Source organism: Vulpes lagopus, chromosome 11, assembly GCF_018345385.1.
Source record: "Vulpes lagopus strain Blue_001 chromosome 11, ASM1834538v1, whole genome shotgun sequence".
Classification (NCBI taxonomy): domain Eukaryota; kingdom Metazoa; phylum Chordata; class Mammalia; order Carnivora; family Canidae; genus Vulpes; species Vulpes lagopus.
Window position 1 is genome coordinate 12,526,605 of NC_054834.1, and position 14,786 is coordinate 12,541,390.

A 14,786-nucleotide genomic window follows, 5' to 3' on the forward strand; every position below is an offset into this window, starting at 1 on the left:
TGGCTGACAAGAACATTCCTAAAAAGATGAACCAAGATGTGGGGAATAGACTTACAGTTTGGGCACCCAATTGACCACAGGTCCCCGTGGTTGGCAGGGTAGCAGGTGGAGGAGCGAAGGGTTGGTTTCTCCATACAGTGCTTGATAAGAACTCCCTCCAAGGTTCGTTCATCAAGAAAACCACTGTCACCATCTTCACTGCTAGACCTACATCTCAGGGTGCTGCTAGATCACCTCCAGGACCAGGTGAGGGTGGAGGGACCCCAGAGAGAGCAGGAACTGAGATTAGCGTTAGATCCTGGGGCACACTTGGGTGACCCAGTTGGATAAAGATCCGGGAATCCTGTGCCTACCACTCTGTAGTTCTTTCGAGAAGAACTAGAATGCCTTCCTCACCACGGACTTCCTAGTTCTGAATCATCGCTGTGTTCTCTGACTGGAGAATACATCAAAGTGAAGGTTTTAATTCAGAACATTTTTCCTTCTTCATCCCCAACGTGTGACATCTCATTATCCCTAGATGAGCCTAATTATTCTCGGTAGCAGTCTCCATCCCTGCCCCCCGACACACGTGTACACACACGTATACACACATACACATGTTCACACACACACACACACACACACACTTCTCATCTCATTCCCTTTGCCTCTCCCCTTCTTTCAGGTAAGCAGTGTGGAGAATGCTCTGCGGGTTTCTATGGAAATCCCAGAGTTTCGGGAGCCCCTTGCCAGCCGTGTGTGTGCAACAACAACACCGATGTGACGGATCCGGAGTCCTGCAGCCCGCTAACCGGGGAGTGCCTTAAGTGTTTGCACAACACTCAGGGGCCCAACTGCCAGTTCTGCAAACCAGGTCACTTTGGATCTGCCCTTAATCAGACCTGCAGGAGTAAGTCTGTCAAGCTCTGGGGGGAAACGTGGCAGCAGAGTGTGGCCCTCGGGGCACGGTGCCACCTGGGGACAGGGCTGGGACAGTAATAGGCCGATGCCCAGACTATGCCTCTGACCCACTGAGTGTAATATCCAGGGCTCTGCATTGGAACCAGTTCACCCGATGTCTTTAATGTATACATTGGGGGAGTGCTGATGTAGCAGAGGGCAAGGGTTGGAGTCTATGGTTTAAAATAATAAAAAAAAAGAGGAGGAGTAAGCTGCTCGTTTATCGGGAATATTTAACTATTTCAGTTGATTCAAGTCAACGTAGTAAACCATTTGTTTTCAGATAATGACTAGCATGTGGAAAGAGCCAGGTTTTTGGTCACCCCAATTGTGAGCCCTTGGAATGTAGCCAGCAGAACCGCAGGATATTGCTAGGTGGGGAGGTCAAAAAGAGTTGAATGCGTTCAGCCCACTTAGATTCCGTGATAAGTCTGCAATATCGTAAGGTGTTTCTGCCTTGAGCCCTTTGGAGAAACATCCAGATCCGAATGGCTGTTCATGTGGTTTGTTGAATGCCAGAGTTATCCCTGAATTTACCTCTAGCAGTGGCTCTATGATCCCAGGGTGCTCCTGCCATCCTCCTGGTGTGAATCCGGCTGAGTGTCCCCCTGGCCTGGGAGCTTGCCTCTGTGACCCTGACACTGGCATGTGCCCTTGTCTGCCCAACGTCACGGGCCGGACCTGTGACCGCTGTGCAGACGGATACTGGAATCTGGTCCCTGGCAGGGGGTGTCAGCCATGTGATTGTGATCCCCGGACCTCTCACGGTGGCCACTGTGACCAGGTAAGATATTTGAACTTACCAGGGCACTAGAGTGGGAAGGAAGGGGGAGACATGGTTGCCAAATTTGTAAATAATGTTTTCTTTATGTACTGTTGCCAATTAGTGTTTGGGGACAGGATTAGCTTTATATGAGGATGGAATCTGCATTTACCAAGCAATGAAAAGCACTAAAAAAGACCACGAGGGTCTCAAGGTCTAGTCTGGCCTTCTTTGGTTTTCTCCAAACTTCTCTGCAATTGGGGAAGATAGGATTTGTATATGTGAAACAGATAACTTCCCTTTCCTGTTTCGGATGTATAATCACAGGGAAGCTCCAAGAAATTGATCATTAATCAGAATTGATGGTCAATCAGAATGAAAATCAATGGATACTTTCAGAACCCACAGTTCCATTTTCCAAAATTGACCTGTCATTCCCGATAGCTCACCAATTGCTTTGGGTGCAGGTAAAATAAGAGGTGCTCTTTACTTATCAGACCAGCATCAATTGTCTCTACCAACTACTCAAAATAACAAGAAGCATGATTCACCTCCAATTTCAGCTCCACCGAGTAAGAATAAGAATGCAGGGTAGAGCAGTAGGAGCACGTATGCAGCGTACAATATACAATTAATGCTACTTAAATGCACATGTGATTTTTAGTCAATAAAATCAGCATTGAATTTTTAAAACAAATATAACAATATCTATATGGAAAAAAACTATTCATGTCACGATCAGGGTATTGTACCTACTAAATATATTCTTTTTTTAAAAAAGACATATTCTTTGAAACACTTTTGACATTAATAGAGATTGGAAGGAAGGGTAAAACAATGCTGAGAGATTTTAGAATCAGTCCACCCTACAGGGACCAGGGTTTAATTGGAATCAAAATGCTAATTTAAGAAGCTGGACTTTCCCCAACTACTACTAATAATGATAAGCATGGCTCACCTCCAATTTCGGCTCCACCGTTCAACTTATTTAAAGGTCAAATCTTATGCAAGTCAACTTGTGAAGGTAGTTCTCATATACAGAATGTGTTTTCCTTTCTCTTTTTTTCTTTTTCTCCAACCCTCCTGCTCCAACCCGCATTCATATACACACATACACACACATACACACACACACACACACACACACACACTCAGCATGCCCTTTTTCCTTTAATAAATTGTTTTTAAAGAAAATTTTCTTTTTCCTAAAAATTTTATTTATTAGAGAGAGAAAGAGCACAAGCAGGAGAGGAGCAGAGGGAGAGGGAAAAGCAGACTCTCTACAGAGCAGGGAGCTTGACATGGGGCTCGACACCAGGACTCCAGGATCATGACCTGAGCCAAACGCAACTGCTTAACCAACTGAGCCCCCCGGTGCCCCCTTATTACATTTTTTATTTTAGAATAGATTTAAAGAGAGTTGTGAAGATAGTACAGAGAAGATATACACCATACCCAGCTTCCTCAGCTTCTAACATCTTCCATTAATATGGCAGATTTGTCACAATTAATGAACCAATATCGATATATTATCATTAACCAATGTCCATAATTTATTCAGATTTCCTTAGTTGTTTACCTATTGTCCCCTTGCCATTCCATGACCCCATCCAGGTCACTACATTACATTTAGTCATCTTGTCTCCTCAGATTCTTTTTCGTTGTAACATTTCTCAGACTTTCCTTATTTTTGATGACCTACACAATTTTGAGGAGGATTTTGTGAAATATCCCTCTGTTCAAATTTATCTGAGGTTTTCTCATAGTTGGACTTGGATTATGAGTTTGAGGAAGAAGACCACAGAGGGAAAGTGCTGTTCCCATATCACGCTATGTGCTATTTACACGTCTTATCACTGTTGACACGAATCTCAACCACCTAGTGGTTGTCATGGTTCTCTACTGTGAAGTTACTCTTTTTCCTCCTTTCCATACTGTGCTCTTTGGAAGAAAGTCATTATGCACAGTCTATACTTGAGGAGTTTCACCCGCCTCCCCTTGAGAGCAGAGTATCTCCATAAATTATTTAGAATTCTTCTGCACTGGAGATTTATCTGTTGTCCCCCACATCTTCATTTATTAATCACTTTTTAATATCCACACAGAGTCATGGATATTTATATTATACTTCAACTTACAATCTAATACTACTTTATTTTGTTGTTCAAGTTATTTTAGCTTTGGTCATTGGGAGTGGGATCCCTGGGTGGCGCAGCGGTTTGGCGCCTGCCTTTGGCCCAGGGCGCGATCCTGGAGACCCGGGATCGAATCCCACGTCGGGCTACCGGTGCATGGAGCCTGCTTCTCCCTCTGCCTGTGTCTCTGCCTCTCTCTCTCTCTGTGACTATCATAAATAAATAAAAAAATAAAAAAATAAAAAAAAAAGACCTGAGCTGAGATCAAGAGTTAGACGCTTAACTGAGTCACCTAGATGCCTTGAAGACCTTGTAGGAAGCATATTTGTAGCAGGACTCAACAAAGACCACAGTCCACTAATGCAGACTAAGGGAAGCCTATGAAGCTAAAAGTCAGATGACGTTGGTTTAACCAAAGAGCTCTCTTGTGATAAGGGTTCATTGGGGATTACTTGGGGAAGGTTGCTTTTTAAAATCAGGGAACACTTTTATTGGGGTATTGAAGAGACAGGTGGATATTTAGATTCCAGGCTATTTAAATAACCACTGGTAAATATCTCTATGTCGGCCAGTAGGACATCCCTAGTGCATTATTACAGAGAGATCCAAATGTGCCATCCAATATTTTCATCAACAGTTTAGATGGAGTTGGAGAAACATGCTTATCAAATGTTACAAATTTGCAGATGTTGCAAAGTTGTGAGCTAATGTGATAAAGGCAGAACAAGAGACAAGATATCCTAACAAGCTGAACTGTGGGCTGGAAAGAAGAATGTAAAATGTTACTGGGATAAAAGTAAAGTTTTGCAATTGGGTTTTTTAAAATCCATTGCATAAATACAGGGTAAGACTAATAACCTGGCACCAGCTCCTGTGAAAAATATCTGAGGATTTTCACTATGTGCTTCAACTGAGCCAACAGTGGGGGCCGGGCTGCCAAAGACATAGTGTCCATGTATGACAGAGTAGTGGAAATGCCATGCTCATTTCAGGACAGTCATCATCCCATTGTCCTCTGGCTCAGACAGCCGTGGGAGCATTGTTGTTTTTTTCTGAGTACCACATTTGAAACATTATATTGACAAACTAGTATGTGTCCAAAGGAAGATAGGATGGCAGGTAGAACAATTGCTATTCTGCAGTGAAGGCTTGAGTAAATTAGGGGTGGCGGGCCTGAAGAAAAGAAGAAACTGCAAATTGAGAACAGTCATCTCTCATTGGGAGGAGGACTGTCAGAGGTTGAGAACAGTCATCTCTCGTTGGGAGGAGGACTGTCAGAGGGAAGGGACAGGCTGCCTGGTGTTGTGCAATTCCGTAAGACAGGGCTCAGAACAGTGGGTACAAGTCACAAAGGAGCAGATTCTGCATCCATGTAAGAAAACATTGCCCAACAGTTAAGGATGACCAGCAGTATGCAAGGCCACAGGGACAGCCCACTCACCATCACTCCTTCCATTTGCATAGATGCTAGTGGGAACTCCAAAGATGGGTAGCAGCTGTGTAGATCCAGTCATTCTATAAATCAAGCAACTTATGGAGTTGTTGTTTAAGCCGTTTTGGCCAAGTATAACCTCGGACTGCAACAATAATGATTTGCTTCTTTATTTTTCTCCTGTTAATTTTTGAACCTCCCCCATTTTCAGAAAAGCTGGTCAAGGATCCAGTTGGCATGATGCACAAAGGATCAGCCCTCTCCCCAAAACCTAGTTAAATAACTATCATTAAATGACCATGCCTCAATTGCAAAAAAAAGTTTTCTTGAGCAAAAACACTAGCCCAATTGGGAGAAAGTCCATTGTGCATTCCATAATGGAAACACTATTTGCCAAATTAGTTGATGAATGTTAGTCTGGGTCTTTGGCCTCTCTGTGTTATGCACGAACTCCCATAACTGTAGAGGAAAAGAATGTGGCCCGTTTCCCATTATGTGTTTTGTTTTCATTTACATCTGCGTATATTTCCCAGTTTGGGGCCACCTGTCCTCGAACAGCTGGAAGCAGGCGGTATATTCAGAGGCCCTGAGACAAAACACATTAGCTCCTGAGCCTTGGTATTGCCAAGGGTGGTTGCTGGCCGTGGGAATCATCCTTCCTCTGCCCTTGCACAGCTGTATGTTCTAAACCACTGGAGGGAAAATTGTTTTACATAAAGATGCATTATTTGTTTTAGATCATAAAGCTTGTCGATTCTTCACCCATGACTGTTCTCATAGCTTACAGGCCAATGTCGGTGTAAATTAGGCTATGATGGGAAACACTGCAGTGGATGCAAGGAAAATTATTACGGTGATCCACTGGAGCAATGCATTCGTAAGTATTACTAATTCTAAAATCATGAGGGCTGTCTACGGGCAAGCTATGAACCGTAGCATGAATTTTAAATTTTAAAATCTTTTATTTGATTAAAAAAATCACAATGGCTAATCTTAGTTTTGAAAATAATATTTTTATAGCCTTATAAAAAGATTTTTGTCTAAACTTTAGGCTACGTTAAATGTTAGTCTTTTAAAAGTTGAAGCCTGGATTACAATTCCTCAAAGTCATTAAGATGGAACAGACCTCTGAGGTCATGACTTGCAGCCAGTTTTCTGCTATTTAGAAGCTTGTTGACGAAAATAGCTTCTTGATGGAAGAACAGGCTGGGAGATGGATCATTGGAAGGCAGCAGAGGGGATGTTTCCTCAACCTGGATCTTATAACTCTGGGTCTTTTACATACTCACTGATTCATTTATTTTACAATATTCATAATGTGACTAATGGATCCACTAGGTCGTGAGCAAATAGGCCCCTAATCTCGTGGAGTTTGTGTGCTAGTGCCTTTCACCCCATGTCTTAACATTGATTATGGGATTTAGAGCAGCACCAGCCAACAGAATGTTCCGCAGAGATGGAAATGGTCCAATCGGCACCTTTGGGATGCAGGGCCTGTGAGCTGGTGAGCACGTGCAATGTGGCTAGTGCAAATGAGGCAAAGAACTGTGAGTTCAATTCATTAAATCTCAGGAGCCCCATGTGGTTAGTGGCTACCATATTGGACAGCACAGATTTAGAATCTGGGTTAGTTCTAGAAGGAGGGATTTTTGAATCTCAAAAGTCTGCTGCCAAAAGAGGTCAATCCAAAGAAATATCAGATGTGGCGGGCTTAGCATGGTCATCTCTACCTAGCCACACATGGTAACCCTTTCCTCCTTTGTATTCCTCTATAAATGGGCTTCGGTGGCTAAAACAAATTGCCTTCGTTTCCTTGCCCCATTCAAATCCATACCCTCAATGATTTTCCCCAGGGCCCACCTAGTTTTCTAAGTGGAATTGCTACATTAAAAACCAGGGAGGAATTCTGGCTCCTGGAAAATCTGAGTCTCTTTCCTCTTTCCTGATATTTCGATAATCTCACTTTCTGAAATGCTTTCATCTTTGATAGAGAAAACTTTGCAAATGAGTTCTGGCTGAGGCCCCCAGGCCACAGAGAATGTGCTGGACAGATGGTATCTAGTTGACGAGCCTAGCGTGTTAACCAGTTTTTGTTTGCAGTCGGAATTTTTACTCAAGTTATAAAATCCATTCTTCAATCGCTTGTTCCTTGCAGTTAGTCCACTGACATAGGCTAATGATTCCCTGACCTTTTGGAAATTGCTGTCCCTGCCATACCTCTGTCCACCCTACTCAAAATCCCTAATCAAAAACCTACTTGACTGAATTACATGGAGTGTCATTTTGCTTCGTTTTGTTTTTCTAACTAAGACAAAATTAATTTAACGTTCTCCTTTTTAAAAGGACTTGATTTAGGACACTTGAGTGGCTCAGCGGTTGAGCATCTACCTTCCACTCAGGGCATGATCCCAGGTCCTGGGATCGAGTCCCACATTGGGATCCCTGTGAGGAGCCTGCTTCTCCCTCTGCCTCTGTCTCTGCCGCACCCCCCCGCCTCTGTCTCTCATGAATAAATAAATATTTTTTTTAAAAGACTTGATTTTTTTTTCTTTTTAGAGTAGTTTTAGGTTCACAGCAAAATTGAGAGGAAGGTACAGAGATTTCCCATATGTCCATACCCCCCAGCCCCATCCCCACACCCCTAAGAGAGTGGCACATTTCTTACAACCAACGAACCTACATGGACACACTATGACCACTAAAGTCCGCAGTTCGAATTATGGTTCACTCTTCGTATTTTCCATTCTGTGGATTTGGACAAATGTATAAGGACACGTGTCCACCGTGATGGCATCATATGGAATATTTTCACTGCCCTAAAGATCCTCTGTGCGGCTCCTGCTCCCCTCTCACCACCTCTCTCCCCCAAGCCCGTGCCAACCACTCATCTTTTTACTGTCTCCATAGTTTTGCCTTTTCCAGAATGTCTGGTGGTTGGACTCTTACAGTTCACAGCCTCTTCAGATTGATTTATTTCACTAGGTGATATTAAGGTTCCTTTGTGTCTTTTCATGGCTTGATAGCTCATTTCTTCTTGGCCCTGGAAAAGATCCCTTGTACCACAGTTTATCTATTCACCTGCTGCAGGACATCTTGGTTTTTTTCCAAGTCTGGGCAATGATATCTGCAGGCTTTTGGGTAGATGGTCAACTCCTTTGGGTAAATAGGATAGAGTGATTTCCCCCTCTTTTTTGAGGATGGACTGGTTCTTCTTATATAATGGAAAACAGCATCGGTGGGCACACCCCGGCTGGGTTTTACTGAGAGAGTGTGGTCGAGAGAATTCTCAGGGGGTCACCAACATGCCTGAGTCACCTACTGCAGTAGCAGTAGATACTAGCATGTCGTCCACCGTTACCTCCAGGTTGGTCACCCAAATAGGTAAAGGAGCCCACGCATGACCACTCACACTGTAAAGACAACACCTAGTATTTTCCACCCGGAGACCATAAACTGATTTGTTAGTGGAATGAAAAGAGGAGTGCTGTATGTAATTGCCCAGGTCTCTGTAATTTTTTTAAAGATTTTATTTATTTATTCATGGGAGAGACACACACACACACACACACAGGCAGAGACACAGGCAGAGGGAGAAGCAGGCTCCATGCAAGGGTCCCAATGTGGGACTCGATCCCAGGACCCCGGGGTCACGCCCTGAGCCAAAGGCAGATGCTCAACCACTGAGCCCCCCAGGTGTCCCCCAGGTCTATGTAGTTATACCAGTTTTATTTTTTTGTTTTGTTTTTTTTTGTTTTTTGTTGTTATACCAGTTTTAGTTGGTTTTTTTGTTTGTTTGTTTGTTTGTTTTGGTTATACCAGTTTTAAATGTCCACCTTAGAAATGGGCGTCGGGGACATCCTTGGGATGGGGGGCAATGCACTTTATTCTTGAGCTAGTCACGAGCAAAAGGCCAAGTGACTGACCTCCTCTGCTTCCTCTCTCTCCCACTTTAGCATGTGACTGCAGCGGAGAAGGTGCCCAGAAGCCCACCTGTGACCAGGACACGGGCATGTGCCGCTGTCGGGAGGGAGTCGGCGGCCCACGATGCGATCGCTGTGCCCGGGGTCACGGCCGGGAGTTCCCTGCCTGTCCGCGGTGTCACCAGTGCTTTGATCACTGGGACCGCACCGTCTCTGCCCTCTCCGAAGCGGTGCAAGGGTTAATGAGGCTGGCTGCTAACGTGGAAGATAAAAGAGAGACCGTGCTGGTCTGCGAGGCCGACTTCAAAGGCCTCCAAGAGAACTTGTCAGAAATAGAAAGGATTCTGAAACATCCTGTTTTCTCATCTGGGGAATTCTTAATAGTCAAGGATTATCAGGACTCCGCTCGGTAAGATTTGTGCACAAGCCACGGATAGCAAGTTCCTTGATTTACCTTAAATCCTTTGGGCTTTAAAAAGCAGCCTTCAATTTCAAAATGTACCTATGTGGACGTTAGGGAAATAATTTTTCAGTTAACGATCAGGCTGGCGATCACATTTGTCTCTTTCCTACCTTCTTAGGATTACATGGGATCTTTCCAGATGCCATTGATTATAACAAAAAGGCAGTCATTAAGAGCTTGGTTGTGGAAAGCACAAACCCAGCAGAGCTGAAAGAGGCAAAATTGGAAAAAGCGTCGTTTATAATATAATTTTTGTTTCAATCAGTCAGGGAAATTTCTTCTAAATCTTCCCAAATTCTTCAGTTGTTTGGAAACCCGTACATTGATATGAAGCCATATAGCAAGTATGAGAGTTTCCTCAAAATGCATTGTTGTTTTCATTATATGTTATATGCATCTATATGTTTATGTAGCATTCATCAAACATTTCTAGAAATTATGTTGGTTGTTCTGGGCCAGGGCTCAGCACACCCCAGGCAAAATCCAACATGCCACCTATTTTTGTAAATGAAGCTTCGCTGGCACACAGCCACGCGCACTTGTGTACCTGTCCTCTGTGGCTGCTTTCCTAGGACAACGGCAGAGTGGAGTAGCTGTGACAGAGGCTATGGCCCCCAAGGCCTAAAATATTTACTATCTGACCCTTTACAGAAAAGGTTTGCCAACCGCTCTGGGCAAAGCCAGGATGCACTGGGTACAGTTCCCACCCTTCCAGGAGCACATAGTCTACTGAGAAACCAAAGAGATTGTGATTATGTAGCAAAATATCCCTTGTCCCCCATAAAAGCTCCAGGACTAAGGAATAATGAAAGCCACAGAGTTTTGTGTTACACAAAACACAAGTGTCAATATAAGGCCATTTATTTTCATCCCAGAAGTACATGGTAATAGCTTAAAAGTTACATGAGAGGGGCCCCTGGGTGGCTCAGTGGCTGAGTGCCCACCTTCAGCCCAGGGCATGATCCTGGGGTCCCGGGATCGAGTCCCACGTCGGGCTCCCCACATGGAGCCTGCTTCTCCCTCTGCCTGTGTCTCTGCCTCTCTCACCTGTGTCTTTCATGGATAGGTAAATAAAATCTTTAAAAAATAAAAAAAATAAATAATAAAAGTTACATGAGGAAGAAGACCCGGCCCACCCGGAGAGTTCAGAGGAAGGACCACGCACCTTCAGGCCCCCAGGAGTCTCGTGGCCAGGCCAGGATGCGGGCCAAACACAGGCCCAGCCGTAGCCTTGTAAAGACCGTTGCCCTGCAGGATGGGGCCCTATATCCCCAGACCTTCCCACTTGTGCTGAGATGTCAGACATCCAGATTTTTATGGAAATGTCCCCACCTTAAAACAGAGCCGGTTAATCCAACAGCGCTTTTAAAAAGCACCGTCCAGGCCAAGTAAATATGCCTGAGAATGAGCTTTGGCCCAGACACCACTGGTCTGTGGTTCTAGAACACGGTGAACAAAGTGGACCTGTCAGAAAGAAGCCAGAATGAGCCAATCCACAGCGGGCCTTCTACACAGAGAGACCACGAGACTCGGGGTAGAGCAGAAGGAGAGCGAGAGAAGCAGGAGTCCCAGGGCCAGGCCTGAAGTGATGAGGAAAGCAGTGAGTACTTCTTTCTTCTGCCAGAAACCAGCACGCCTGGCCCGTCCTGCTCCACCTGCTGGGCCCCCGTTCCTCCTTGGCAACCACCAAAGCACCACCTCCTCCCTGACGCCTTCCATAACCTCCTCAGCAAAAAGATATGTGCTTCCGGGGGGTCCCCTGAGGGCAGAGGCAGCCTTCCCCTGCTTGTACTCCCCAGGCCTGGTCCAGTTACACAGCTCGTGTTCGCTGGGTACACTACAAATGAAAGGGGGAGCAGAGGACAGGGAAGCCAGGATGTCACGGGTAGATATTCCATGAAGGGAAGCCACCTATTGCTGTGTGGCCTTAGGCAAGTGACTTAACTTCTCTGAGCTTCTGTTTCTTCATCGGAAAGGGGGATCAAGTCTCTTATTTCATCGGTTTCTTGTGAGAATGACTCAGACAAGTCTGGCACATTGTAAGAGCTTCGAGGGTACCAATTATAATAACACTAATCACCATCATTGTTATTATTATTAACCTGATGAATTACAGTCCTGACAGTTGGCGCCAGAAGGAAAAGTCTGTAGATTAGAAAGGGAGGGTAAGAGCAGAAAACGCTGGGAAGCGTCAGTTAATGCTCTGCACTTCTGCCAAAATAAATTAGTCCCAGAGATTCACACTGCAATTTGCCCCAACCGTACGCTTCACGATTTGCACCCAATTTCCTCATCACGAGGGATACACTAATTATTTACTTAAACCCACCATGGGTGCTGAACCCAGCAAATCGAAGAGGGACAGAGATCCTGGTGCAGACCATGGGGGAGAAGGTCGGGAGCATGAACATACCCCAGGGTACTCTCACCAACAAGGAGACCCCCTTGCCAGTCCTGGGAGTTAACAGTTAAGACCCTGGATGCAAGTGGCACTAGAAGGAGCCTTGCTGCAAGTGGATTTATTCTCAATAAGGAGCTCGGTTTTTACTCCAGGCTGGGTGAGGACTTCTGCGTTGAAAGCCTGAATAGGGCAGCCTGGGTGGCTGTGGTTTAGCGCTGCCTTCGGCCCAGGGCCTAATCCTGGAGATCCAGGATGGAGTCCCACGTCGGGCTCCCTGCATGAAGCCTGCTACTCCCTCTGCCTGTGTCTCTGCCTCTCTCTCTCTGTCTCTCTCTTTCTCTCTCTCTCTCTCTCATGAATGAATAAATAAAATCTGAAAAAAAAAAAAAAAAAAGAAGCCTGAACATAGTTTGGAGCTCATCGATTTAAATGAACCATGTCTGAATACATGTCTTTGGAAACCCAAAGCAGAGTGGGACAGAAAGAGTCCATGTAGTTGAGACTGGAAGACCCAAGGCCTTTCTTCCACGAGACCCTGTATGCGGATTGTATTTTAAGTGAGCGCTAAAATCTTCCAGAAATCTGGGTTAAGGAGAAAGAGCGAAACCCCAAACAGAACCATAAGCTGCCAAGCACCCACTGGGGAAGGAGGGCCTGATGAGGAGGGTGCTGGTCACCAGGGCCGCGCTGATGCGGTTTTTCACTGATCTGTCAAAAGTAACACAAACTCAGCTACGCTTGCTCTCGTTTCCCCTCCAGGGAACACGCCGCGCAGCTAAGTGTGCAACTGAAAGCCGTGCATGAGTTTCCAGATCTGAAAGGAAGGCTGGGAAGCATGAGGGATGAAGCAGACCTCTTACTGGAAGGTCTTCAGAGAGAAATCCACCTGCGCGCCCGAGCCCGTGACACGAGCATCGTGGGTAAGAGAAAATGCGCTTGGACTGTCCCTCGGTACCAAAGGCTGCGGCCCCCAGAGAGCAATCCACTCGTGAGTCGCCCCCCGCCCGGTGCACGGTGCCCGAGGCTTCAGGACGTGCAAACACACCCACTAAAGGGACTATGTGTATGTGACTATGTCAACTTCTCAAGTGTCGTGGAGTTTGGGTGCTGAGCCAGCAGTGACACTCCAAGAAAGGACACTCGACTCTTGCTGGCCAGGTTGCCACTTGAAAATTGTGCAGGGCGTGGAAGGTTTGCACTGCCGTCTAAGAATCCACGCGGCAGGTGGAGAGGGAGTGAGGAGTAGGCTGAGGACAGTGTCCATGTGGGTGGCAGCTGATGACTGCTCAGCCCCTCCCGGGGTCCCCTGGAGTCAGGCTCCCCTCCAAGCCCCCTGCTCTCCTGTCCAGGACCCGACGTGTGGAACATGCCAGATAAAGGCAGTCTCTACCTTTTTTTCTGCTGGGGACTCCTGGCACTTTTGTGAGGCTTATGGACCCCTCCTAGAATGTTTTTAATTGTACTAAAGTCACATTAGGGGCGCCCGGGGGGCTCAGTCGGTTAAGCACCCGACTCTTGATCCTCAGCTTGGGTCTTGATCTCAGGGTTGTGAGTTCCAGCTCCTCATTGGACTCCATTCTGGGTGTGGAGCCTACTTTAAAGAAAATAAGTAAAAATTTTAAAAATAAATAAATGCCACAAAATCACATTATACTCTATTGCAGTATAGCTAAAAAAAAAAAAAAAGAAGAAGAAGAAAGAAAGAAAGAAAGAAAGAAAGAAAGAAAGAAAGAGAAAGAAAAAGAAAATGCATCAGGGGTCACCCAAGCCAGGTAGGAGAAAGGAACACTGCCCCCAGGCTAATCCTTCCACACCCACCGCCCAACAGCAATTACTGAGCTTCCCCTGGATGCCTGACTGTGCAGGGCAGGGGAGATGGGGGGTGGACGGCAAGTCCTTGCCCTGGATTACTCCAGGCTACTGGGGAGCATGGGCATGTAAACAGCCCCAAACAACGAAAAGACTTTATTGCAGCGTCTTCAAGCCACTTGGGGAACAGAGCACAGGGAACAGAATTCTTCCTGGGTTCACTGGGAAAGGCTCCAGGAAGTAGGTGACATTTGACTTGGACTTCACCAAATGAAGATACAATTTGCCAGATAAATAATGGCAGAAACTCATCCCAAGCGATTGGAAGGTGTGGTGGTCTCATCCCTGACTTTAGGTTGTACAGAGGATAAAGATCAGGACCCTGGGCCTCTGGTTCCTAAAACACGGAGTTACAGTTGTAAGTCCTGCTACACTATCATTTGCAGTAAAACGTGCCGTGTTACTTTCATGGATTTGTATTTTACTACAAATACGGAAAATATAGAGAAGTGCTTAAGAACATAGTTTCTAGGCGCCCCTGGGTGGCTCCGTGGTTGAGCGTCTACCTTTGGCTCAGGTTGTGATCCCAGGGTCCCGGGATCGAGTCCCACATCGGGCTCCCTGCATGGAGCCTGCTTCTCCCTCTGCCTGTGTCTCTGCCTCTCTGTGTGTCTCTCATGAATAAATACATAAAATCTTTAAAAAATAAAAAAAGAACATAGTTTTTAGAATCAAACCACCTGGTTTCAAATCTTGACTTTATCCTACTGTCAGCAAGATCTCAGGCAAATAACTTACCTCATGAGAGCCTCATTTTCTCACGTGTAAAATGGGGGTGATCACGCTAACGCTAACTCAATGTTTTGTGAAGATTTGGAAAGAAAACTGACAGGAAGTACAGGCACATAGAAAGCACTCCAC

At 45.5% G+C, this 14,786-nt stretch overlaps 1 protein-coding gene across 1 annotated transcript in view; it reads left to right on the plus strand.

Annotated features, from left to right (window-relative positions):
- The window catches only part of LAMB4 (laminin subunit beta 4), a 100,735-nt gene that overhangs the window by 62,856 nt on the left and 23,093 nt on the right, over positions 1 to 14,786 (plus strand). Inside the window, exons 24-28 of the mRNA XM_041722223.1 lie at positions 668 to 892; positions 1,506 to 1,726; positions 6,053 to 6,149; positions 9,226 to 9,601; positions 12,816 to 12,976. Of these exons, the coding sequence (XP_041578157.1) occupies positions 668 to 892; positions 1,506 to 1,726; positions 6,053 to 6,149; positions 9,226 to 9,601; positions 12,816 to 12,976 (1,080 nt within the window). The remainder of the gene's footprint in view (positions 1 to 667; positions 893 to 1,505; positions 1,727 to 6,052; positions 6,150 to 9,225; positions 9,602 to 12,815; positions 12,977 to 14,786) is intronic.